Source organism: Phyllobates terribilis, unplaced genomic scaffold (assembly GCF_046119375.1).
Source record: "Phyllobates terribilis strain yellow unplaced genomic scaffold, ASM4611937v1 Scaffold_4__5_contigs__length_816908805, whole genome shotgun sequence".
Taxonomy (NCBI): Eukaryota; Metazoa; Chordata; class Amphibia; order Anura; family Dendrobatidae; genus Phyllobates; species Phyllobates terribilis.
The window spans coordinates 800,449,755-800,462,422 of NW_027362764.1; the positions used below are offsets into that span (position 1 = coordinate 800,449,755).

Below are 12,668 nucleotides of genomic sequence, written 5' to 3' on the forward strand. Positions count from 1 at the left end.
CAAATTCATTAAATGCTCAATGAGACCTTCCCTTTCCCCCCCAACCGTGGATGTGGACTTAAAAAGGAGATATGCTTCTGTAGCAGAGAGACTTGGGACAGAAATTAGAAATAGACATTACAGGGAGAGTCAAGGTTCAGACTCTCTTCAGACCATCAGCTTGGTAGCATGGCTTTATCCAAAGAGGCACAGCTTTGGATTCTGCATGATTCCAGCCTAAGGATATATGGCCCCGACTGGAAATGTCCGGATCTGCTCCACTGACCATCAGAGAGACATGGATGCATTTGGGGAGACCAGGTTGGGACGATGAAGTCACCTGGCCCCATGGATATGTTGTTTGGGGTTGCCAGGAAGGACACTCCGGTCGCCCGGAACCTATGGAGACCTTCGGAGAAGCCAGATTGGGACCAGCCAGTCATCTGGCCCCATAGAAACTCTCGGAGAGGTCAGGGTGGGACCCTCGAGTCTCCTAGTCTTGTACCACGATAGACTGCTAGCTTCCTAAGCTTGCAGCTACCTCCTCTCTGTGGGGGCCCACCAGAAGCGGGAGGCCACTGGTTGAGGTAGTCGGCCCTGTAAGTCTCCAAAGTTGCAGCTGTTCTATCCCCGGCGGGCGGATTAGGAAGGGTGAGACTGTGTAATGTTGCACCATCTTGGGTATTTGCTGGGACTGTTCTGTGTGTTTACTGTCCGCTTTGTGGTTCCATAAAGTATTGCCGCACTGTTTTACCCTCACTGTGGTGTCTAAGACCCCGGGTCATCACAGTTATGGCATCACAAAACCGCAGTAAAGTCAAGACCCTCATGTAGGCACCGTTGCCCCTGATCTGCACAGCATGATTATCACAGTGCTGACTGTAGGACGGCGTGTGGTCATACGTGTAACAGTGCGGCCATAAACGCTGCAGCGAGGCCGACCGTTGGCACGCACAGCCGGCTCTGACACCGCAGTCTCCTTTCCATAAGCCATGCATGCTCCTCCTCACCTGTATGATCATCTCTGAGGGAAGAGGGGTGATCTGCCGGCAGGTGACCACCCAGCGATTCCTCCCCCGGCCACATGCCGGCGGCAGCCCACAGCTACTCCTCCTCACGCTCCTTTTACACATGTACACTAATCTTATGTGAGCGAGCATGTGTATTCAGCGCGGAGCAGGAAGAATCCACCACAAGGCCAAGATCTGCCACTGGGAGGGTCAGGATCCCGCCATACATCAAAAAGGGAAAGTGAGAGAAGAGCCCCAAACTTTACTTCATAGATGTGTGACGACACAGCTTCTCATCTTAATTAGCCAGACAGCTAGATTTATTAAGCCAAAAGAAATACACAATAGTGTATGTGATGACTTTACAATGTACATTACAGACCAAAAGTTTGACACACCTTCTCATTTAAAGATTTTTCTGTATTTTCATGACTATGAGAATTGTACATTCACACTGAAGGCATCAAAACTATGAATTACCACATGTGGAATTATATACTTAACAAAAAAGTGTGAAACAACTCAAAATATGTCTTATATTCTAGGGTCTTCACAGTAGCCACCTTTTGCTTTGATGACGGCTTTGCACACTCTTGGCATTCTCTTGATGAGCTTCAAGAGGTAGTCACCGGAAATGGTCTTCACTTCACAGGTGTGCCCTGTCAGGTTTAATAAGTGGGATTTCTTGCTTTATAAATGGGGTTGGGACCATCAGTTGTGTTGTGCAGAACTCTGGTGGATACACAGCTGATAGTCCTACTGAATAGACTGTTAGAATTTGTGTTACGGCAAGAAAAAAGCAGCTAAGTAAAGAAAAACGAGTGGCCATCATTACTTTAAGAAATGAAGGTCAGTCAGTGCGAAAAATTGGGAAAACTTTGAAAGTGTCCCCAAGTGCAGTTGCAAAAACCATCAAGCGCTACAAAGAAACTGGTTCACATGAGGACTGCCCCAAGAAAGGAAGACCAAGAGTCACCTCTGCTTCTGAGGATAAGTTTATCCGAGTCACCAGCCTCAGAAATCGCAGGTTAACAGCAGCTCAGATTAGAGACCAGGTCAATGCCACACAGAGTTCTAGCAGCAGACACATCTCTACAACAACTGTTAAGAGGAGACTTTGTGCAGCCGGCCTTCATGGTAAAATAGCTGCTAGGAAACCACTGCTAAGGACAGGCAACAAGCAGAAGAGACTTGTTTGGGCTAAAGAACACAAGGAATGGACATTAGACCAGTGGAAATCTGTGCTTTGGTCTGATGAGTCCAAATTTGAGATCTTTGGTTCCAACCACCGTGTCCTTGTGCGACGCAGAAAAGGTGAACGGATGGACTCTACATGCCTGGTTCCCACCGTGAAGCATGGAGGAGGAGGTGTGATGGTGTGGGGGGCTTTGCTGGTGACACTGTTGGGGATTTATTCAAAATTGAAGGCATACTGAACCAGCATGGCTACCACAGCATCTTGCAGCGGCATGCTATTCCATCCGGTTTGCGTTTAGTTGGACCATCATTTATTTTTCAACAGGACAATGACCCCAAACACCTCCAGGCTGTGTAAGGGCTATTTGACCAAGAAGGAGAGTGATGGGGGGCTACGCCAGATGACCTGGCCTCCACAGTCACCAGACCTGAACCCAATCGAGATGGTTTGGGGTGAGCTGGACCGCAGAGTGAAGGCAAAAGGGCCAACAAGTGCTAAGCATCTCTGGGAACTCCTTCAAGATTGTTGGAAGACCACTTCCGGTGACTACCTCCTGAAGCTCATCAAGAGAATGCCGAGAGTGTGCAAAGCAGTCATCAAAGCAAAAGGTGGTTACTGTGAAGAACCTAGAATATAAGACATATTTTCAGTTGTTTCACACTTTTTTGTTAAGTATATAATTCCACATGTGGTAATTCATAGTTTTGATGCCTTCAGTGTGAATGTACAATTTTCATAGTCATGAAAATACAGAAAAATCTTTAAATGAGGTGTGTCCAAACTTTTGGTCTGTACTGTATGTGTCAAGAGGGACAGTGACTCAGGGTAAGAACAATGAATGTTTGCCAAAATGTTGATTAACCATTGTGTGGGCCCTGTGGCTTGTTGACTCACAAAACAGGAGGCCCCCCCCCCCCCCCCCAGGTCTCCCCGAGGGGCCTCCGCCCCAGTCGCCGCGTCTCCCCGAGGGGCCTCCCCTTCAGTCGCCGCGTCTTGCCTAGGGGCCTCCCCCCCAGTAACCGCGTCTCCCTGAGACCCCCAGTCGCCACACACTAACAAGCGGAAATTCAGAAAAACGCAGACGGACGCACGGCACAGGCTGGTGACCACTGGCAACAACCACCATGTGTAGTCACTGAAGCTGCTGCCCTCCGTTGTGCCACGGGACAGACACCACACGACCACCATCTGCATTGGCCCATCCCACATATGTGGAGCAGCAGAGCCGACCAGAGGTGCACGGGAGGAGATATCAGAGACCACTCACAATAGTCACAGGAGACGGTTATCTGACAACTGAACTTCTCTGGTGGATGAGGGGAAAGGGACAAACAAAAACCTTAACAAATGGCGTTGCCCTCATCCCGCACCACACATCAGCGAGGTGACAGGAGACGCAGACACAAACATTATTTTTTTTTATTATTATTATTTTTCCAGAAAACTCCACAAAGTAGAAAGTTATCAGCAGCTCCAGAAACCAGTAAAGACAGCACAAAGCATCCAGCGCTCCCAGACAGAAGACCCAGCAGGGGGCGACACTCTCAGTGAGCAGAGGGATACAGCAGCAGTGTGCGGGGGCTTCATGTCTTTCCTACAAGGGTAGGGGGAGCTTACCTTCTGCAACGCCTCCTGCTGCTCTGGGGTGAGAGGGGGAAGCCCAAGCTTAGACGAGGTGCTCTGTCCATTATCCAATTTAATGGTGTCACCGCCCTGTAAGGAAGGAAGAGACACCTTAGAAATTCTGTCTACACAAGAAACGCCGGACGGCAGACCACAGCAAGAGCCGCCGGCGACAGCGCGGCCGGACAGACGGAAATTCTACGCCACCCCGTCTACCCCCACTCCTCTCTGCAGCCCCCCCGTCTCCCCTCCGCCGCACCCCCCCCCGTTTACCCCTGCTCCTCTAAGCAGCCCCCCCAGTCTCCCCTCGCTCGTCTCCGCCGCCTCCCGTCTCCCCTCGCTCCTCTCCGCCGCCCACCGTCTCCCCTCTCCGCCGCCCCCCCAGTCTCCCCTCGCTCCTCTCCGCCGCCCCCCCGTCTCCCTCGCTCCTCTCCGCCGCCCCCCCGTCTCCCCTCGCTCCTCTCCGCCGCCCCCCCGTCTCCCCTCGCTCCTCTCCGCCGCCCCCCCGTCTCCCCTCGCTCCTCTCCGCTGCCCCCCCCGTCTCCCCTCGCTCCTCTCCGCCGCCCCCCCTCGCTCCTCTCCGCCGCCCCCCCTCGCTTCTCTCCGCCGCCCCCACCGTCTCCCCTCGCTCCTCTCCGCCGCGCCCCCCCGTCTCCCCTCGCTCCTCTCCGCCGCGCCCGTCTCCCCTCGCTCCTCTCCGCCGCGCCCCCCGTCTCCCCTCGCTCCTCTCCGCCGCCCCCCGTCTCTCCTCGCTCCTCTAAGCCGCCACCCGTCTCCCCTCGCTCCTCACCGCCGCCCCCCCGTCTCTCCTCGCTCCTCTCCGCCGCCCCCCGTCTCTCCTCGCTCCTCTCCGCCGCCCCCCCGTCTCCCCTCGCTCCTCTCCGCCGCCCCCCCGTCTCTCCTCGCTTCTCTCCGCCGCCCCCCGTCTCCCCTCGCTTCTCTCCGCCACCCCCCGTCTCCCCTCGCTCCTCTCCGCCGCCCCCCCGTCTCTCCTCGCTCCTCTCCGCCGCCCCCCGTCTCTCCTCGCTTCTCTCCGCCGCCCGTCTCCCCTCGCTTCTCTCCGCCACCCCCCGTCTCCCCTCGCTCCTCTCCGCCGCCCCCCGTCTCCCCTCGCTCCTCTCCGCCGCCCCCCCGTCTCCCCTCGCTCCTCTCCGCCGCCCCCCCGTCTCCCCTCGCTCCTCTCCGCCGCCCCCCCGTCTCCCCTCGCTCCTCTCCGCCGCCCCCCCGTCTCCCCTCGCTCCTCTCCGCCGCCCCCACCGTCTCCCCTCGCTCCTCTCCGCCGCGCCCCCCGTCTCCCCTCGCTCCTCTCCGCCGCGCCCGTCTCCCCTCGCTCCTCTCCGCCGCGCCCCCCGTCTCCCCTCGCTCCTCTCCGCCGCCCCCCGTCTCTCCTCGCTCCTCTAAGCCGCCACCCGTCTCCCCTCGCTCCTCACCGCCGCCCCCCCGTCTCTCCTCGCTCCTCTCCGCCGCCCCCCCGTCTCTCCTCGCTCCTCTCCGCCGCCCCCCCGTCTCCCCTCGCTCCTCTCCGCCGCCCCCCCGTCTCTCCTCGCTTCTCTCCGCCGCCCCCCGTCTCCCCTCGCTTCTCTCCGCCACCCCCCGTCTCCCCTCGCTCCTCTCCGCCGCCCCCCCGTCTCTCCTCGCTCCTCTCCGCCGCCCCCCGTCTCTCCTCGCTTCTCTCCGCCGCCCGTCTCCCCTCGCTTCTCTCCGCCACCCCCCGTCTCCCCTCGCTCCTCTCCGCCGCCTCCCCGTCTCTCCTCGCTCCTCTCCGCCGCCCCCCGTCTCTCCTCGCTTCTCTCCGCCGCCCGTCTCCCCTCGCTTCTCTCCGCCGCCCGTCTCCCCTCGCTTCTCTCCGCCACCCCCCGTCTCCCCTCGCTCCTCTCCGCCGCGCCCCCCGTCTCCCCTCGCTCCTCACCGCCGCCCCCCCGTCTCCCCTCGCTCCTCTCCGCCGCCCCCCGTCTCTCCTCGCTCCTCTCCGCCGCCCCCCGTCTCTCCTCGCTCCTCTCCGCCGCCCCCCGTCTCTCCTCGCTCCTCTCCGCCGCCCCCCGTCTCCCCTCGCTCCTCTCCGCCGCGCCCCCCGTCTCCCCTCGCTCCTCTCCGCCGCCCCCCGTCTCTCCTCGCTCCTCTCCGCCGCCCCCCCGTCTCCCCTCGCTCCTCTCCGCCGCCCCCCGTCTCTCCTCTCCGCCGCCCCCCGTCTCCCCTCGCTCCTCTCCGCCGCCCCCCGTCTCTCCTCTCCGCCGCCCCCCGTCTCCCCTCGCTCCTCTCCGCCGCCCCCCGTCTCTCCTCTCCGCCGCCCCCCGTCTCTCCTCGCTCCTCTCCGCCGCCCCCCCGTCTCCCCTCACTCCTCTCCGCCGCCCCCCGTCTCCCCTCGCTCCTCTCCGCCGCCCCCCGTCTCTACTCTCCGCCGCCCCCCGTCTCTCCTCTCCGCCGCCCCCCGTCTCCCCTCACTCCTCTCCGCCGCCCCCCGTCTCCCCTCGCTCCTCTCCGCCGCCCCCCGTCTCTACTCTCCGCCGCCCCCCGTCTCTCCTCTCCGCCGCCCCCCGTCTCCCCTCACTCCTCTTCGCCTTCCTCACACATCAGGTCTCCGGTTCGGACTCACCAACATAACCGCAGCCGCCATCCGATGCTCCGGGCTCAGTAGCAGCAAATCCATGAGTATCGCGAGATCCACAGTACAGAGGAAGAACGAGAGAAGGAAGCAGGAAGTCACGTGTCTGCCGCTCCCGCGAGAATGCACTGGGCGAGAGGTGATTGTTTTTTTTTTTAATTTCTTCTAACTTTATTTATAACTGATACAAACGCAGAACACAAAAGCAGAGTCACAGATAATACTGTACACACATATATATATAATACTGTACACATATATATATAATACTGTACACACATATATATATAATACTGTACACATATATATATAATACTGTACACACATATATATAATACTGTACACACATATATAATACTGTACACACATATATATATAATACTGTACACACATATATATATAATACTGTACACACACATATATATATAATACTGTACACACATATATATAATACTGTACACACATATATATAATACTGTACACATATATATATATAATACTGTACACATATATATAATACTGTACACACATATATATAATACTGTACACACACATATATATATAATACTGTACACATATATATAATACTGTACACACATATATATAATACTGTACACACATATATATATAATACTGTACACACACATATATATATAATACTGTACACATATATATAATACTGTACACACATATATATAATACTGTACACATATATATAATACTGTACACACATATATATAATACTGTACACATATATATAATACTGTACACATATATATATAATACTGTACACATATATATAATACTGTACACATATATATAATACTGTACACACATATATATATAATACTGTACACATATATATAATACTGTACACACATATATATAATACTGTACACACACATATATATATAATACTGTACACATATATATAATACTGTACACACATATATATAATACTGTACACACACATATATATATAATACTGTACACATATATATAATACTGTACACACATATATATATAATACTGTACACACACATATATATATAATACTGTACACACACATATATATATAATACTGTACACATATATATAATACTGTACACACATATATATAATACTGTACACATATATATAATACTGTACACACATATATATAATACTGTACACATATATATAATACTGTACACATATATATATAATACTGTACACATATATATAATACTGTACACATATATATAATACTGTACACACATATATATATAATACTGTACACATATATATAATACTGTACACACATATATATAATACTGTACACACATATATATATAATACTGTACACATATATATAATACTGTACACACATATATATAATACTGTACACATATATATATAATACTGTACACACATATATATATAACACTGTACACACATATATATAATACTGTACACACATATATATATAATACTGTACACATATATATAATACTGTACACATATAATACTGTACACACATATATATAATACTGTACACATATATATAATACTGTACACACATATATATAATACTGTACACACATATATATATAATACTGTACACATATATATAATACTGTACACACATATATATATAATACTGTACACACATATATATATAATACTGTACACATATATATAATACTGTACACACATATATATAATACTGTACACACATATATATATAATACTGTACACATATATATAATACTGTACACATATATATATAATACTGTACACATATATATAATACTGTACACACATATATATAATACTGTACACATATATATAATACTGTACACATATATATAATACTGTACACACATATATATAATACTGTACACATATATATAATACTGTACACACATATATATATAATACTGTACACATATATATAATACTGTACACACATATATATATAATACTGTACACATATATATAATACTGTACACACATATATATAATACTGTACACACATATATATATAATACTGTACACATATATATAATACTGTACACACATATATATAATACTGTACACACATATATATATAATACTGTACACATATATATAATACTGTACACATATATATATAATACTGTACACATATATATAATACTGTACACATATATATATAATACTGTACACATATATATATATAATACTGTACACACATATATATATAATACTGTACACATATATATAATACTGTACACACATATATATATAATACTGTACACATATATATATAATACTGTACACACATATATATAATACTGTACACACATATATATATAATACTGTACACATATATATATATAATACTGTACACACATATATATAATACTGTACACATATATATATAATACTGTACACATATATATATAATACTGTACACACATATATATATAACACTGTACACATATATATATAATACTGTACACATATATATATAATACTGTACACATATATATAATACTGTACACACATATATATAATACTGTACACATATATATAATACTGTACACACATATATATATAATACTGTACACATATATATAATACTGTACACACATATATATATAATACTGTACACATATATATAATACTGTACACACATATATATAATACTGTACACATATATATAATACTGTACACATATATATATAATACTGTACACACATATATATAATACTGTACACATATATATAATACTGTACACACATATATATAATACTGTACACACATATATATAATACTGTACACATATATATATATAATACTGTACACACATATATATAATACTGTACACATATATATAATACTGTACACACATATATATATAATACTGTACACACATATATATAATACTGTACACACATATATATAATACTGTACACATATATATATAATACTGTACACACATATATATAATACTGTACACATATATATAATACTGTACACACATATATATAATACTGTACACATATATATAATACTGTACACACATATATATAATACTGTACACATATATATAATACTGTACACACATATATATATAATACTGTACACATATATATAATACTGTACACACATATATATAATACTGTACACATATATATAATACTGTACACACATATATATAATACTGTACACACATATATATATAATACTGTACACACATATATATAATACTGTACACATATATATATAATACTATACACACATATATATAATACTGTACACATATATATATAATACTGTACACATATATATAATACTGTACACATATATAATACTGTACACACATATATATAATACTGTACACATATATATAATACTGTACACACATATATATAATACTGTACACATATATATATAACACTGTACACACATATATATAATACTGTACACACATATATATAATACTGTACACACATATATATATAATACTGTACACACATATATATAATACTGTACACACATATATATATAATACTGTACACACATATATATAATACTGTACACACATATATGTAATACTGTACACACACATATATAATACTGTACACATATATAATACTGTACACATATATATAATACTGTACACATATATATAATACTGTACACATATATATATAATACTGTACACATATATATAATACTGTACACACATATATATATAATACTGTACACACATATATATATAATACTGTACACATATATATAATACTGTACACACATATATATATAATACTGTACACATATATAAAATACTGTACACACATATATATATAATACTGTACACATATATATAATACTGTACACACATATATATAATACTGTACACATATATATAATACTGTACACACATATATATAATACTGTACACATATATATAATACTGTACACATATATATATAATACTGTACACATATATATAATACTGTACACACATATATATAATACTGTACACATATATATATAATACTGTACACATATATATAATACTGTACACACATATATATAATACTGTACACATATATATAATACTGTACACATATATATAATACTGTACACATATATATATAATACTGTGCACACATATATATAATACTGTACACACATATATAATACTGTACACATATATATATAATACTGTACACATATATAATACTGTACACATATATATATAATACTGTGCACACATATATATAATACTGTACACACATATATATAATACTGTACACATATATATAATACTGTACACATATATATATAATACTGTACACATATATATAATACTGTACACACATATATATATAATACTGTACACACATATATATAATACTGTACATACATATATTTAATACTGTACACATATATATATAATACTGTACACATATATATAATACTGTACACACATATATATATAATACTGTACACATATATATAATACTGTACACATATATATATAATACTGTACACATATATATAATACTGTACACACATATATATATAATACTGTACACATATATACTGTACACACATATATATAATACTGTACATATATATAATACTGTACACATATATATAATACTGTACACCTATATATATAATACTGTACACATATATATAATACTGTACACACATATATATAATACTGTACACATATATATAATACTGTACACACATATATAATACTGTACACATATATATAATACTGTACACATATATATATAATACTGTACACATACATATAATACTGTACACACATATATATAATACTGTACACACATATATATAATACTGTGCACACATATATATAATACTGTACACACATATATAATACTGTACACATATATATAATACTGTACACACATATATATATAATACTGTACACATACATATAATACTGTACACACATATATATAATACTGTACACACATATATATATAATACTGTACACATATATATATAATACTGTACACATATATATAATACTGTACACACATATATATAATACTGTGCACACATATATATAATACTGTACACACATATATAATACTGTACACATATATATAATACTGTACACACATATATATAATACTGTACACACATATATATATAATACTGTACACATATATATAATACTGTACACATATATATAATACTGTACACACATATATATAATACTGTACACATATATATATAATACTGTACACATATATATAATACTGTACACACATATAATACTGTACACACATATATATATAATACTGTACACACATATAATACTGTACACACATATATAATACTGTACACACATATATATAATACTGTACACATATATATAATACTGTACGCACACATATATATAATACTGTACACACATATATATAATACTGTACACACACATATATAATACTGTACACACATATATATAATACTGTACACACATAATACTGTACACACATATATATAATACTGTACACACATATATATAATACTGTACACACATAATACTGTACACACATATATATAATACTGTACACACATAATGCTGTACACACATATATATAATACTGTACACATATATATATAATACTGTACACACATATAATACTGTACACATATATATATAATACTGTACACATATATATAACACTGTACACACATATATAATACTGTACACTCATATGTAACACTCTACACACATATATATAATACTGTACACATACATAATACTGTACACATATATATAATACTGTACACACATATATATAATACTGTACACACATATATAATACTGTACACACATATATAACACTGTACACATATATATAATACTGTACACACATATATATAATACTGTACACACATATAATACTGTACACACATATATATAATACTGTGCACATATATATATAATACTGTACACACATATATATAATACTGTACACATATATATATAATACTGTACACACATATATATATAATACTGTACACATATATATATATAATAGTGTACACACATATATATAACACTGTACACACATATATATATATATATAATACTGTACACATATATAATACTGTACACACATATATATAATACTGTACACACATATATATAAAACACTATACACACATATATATAACACTGTACACACATGTATATATAATACTGTGCACACATATATATATAATACTGTAC

The 12,668-nt window shown here is 41.3% G+C and overlaps 1 protein-coding gene across 2 annotated transcripts in view; it reads right to left on the reverse strand.

Annotated features, from left to right (window-relative positions):
* The window catches only part of PUF60 (poly(U) binding splicing factor 60), a 69,882-nt gene extending 63,326 nt beyond the window's left edge, over positions 1 to 6,556 (reverse strand). For both annotated transcript variants that reach the window (XM_073680037.1, XM_073680035.1), the window contains exons 1-2: positions 6,404 to 6,556; positions 3,805 to 3,900 (exon numbers count right to left, since the gene is read on the reverse strand). In XM_073680037.1, coding sequence (XP_073536138.1) covers positions 3,805 to 3,900; positions 6,404 to 6,457 — 150 coding nt within the window. In that variant the 5' untranslated portion in view covers positions 6,458 to 6,556. The remainder of the gene's footprint in view (positions 1 to 3,804; positions 3,901 to 6,403) is intronic.
* Between the last annotated feature and the right edge of the window lie 6,112 nt (positions 6,557 to 12,668).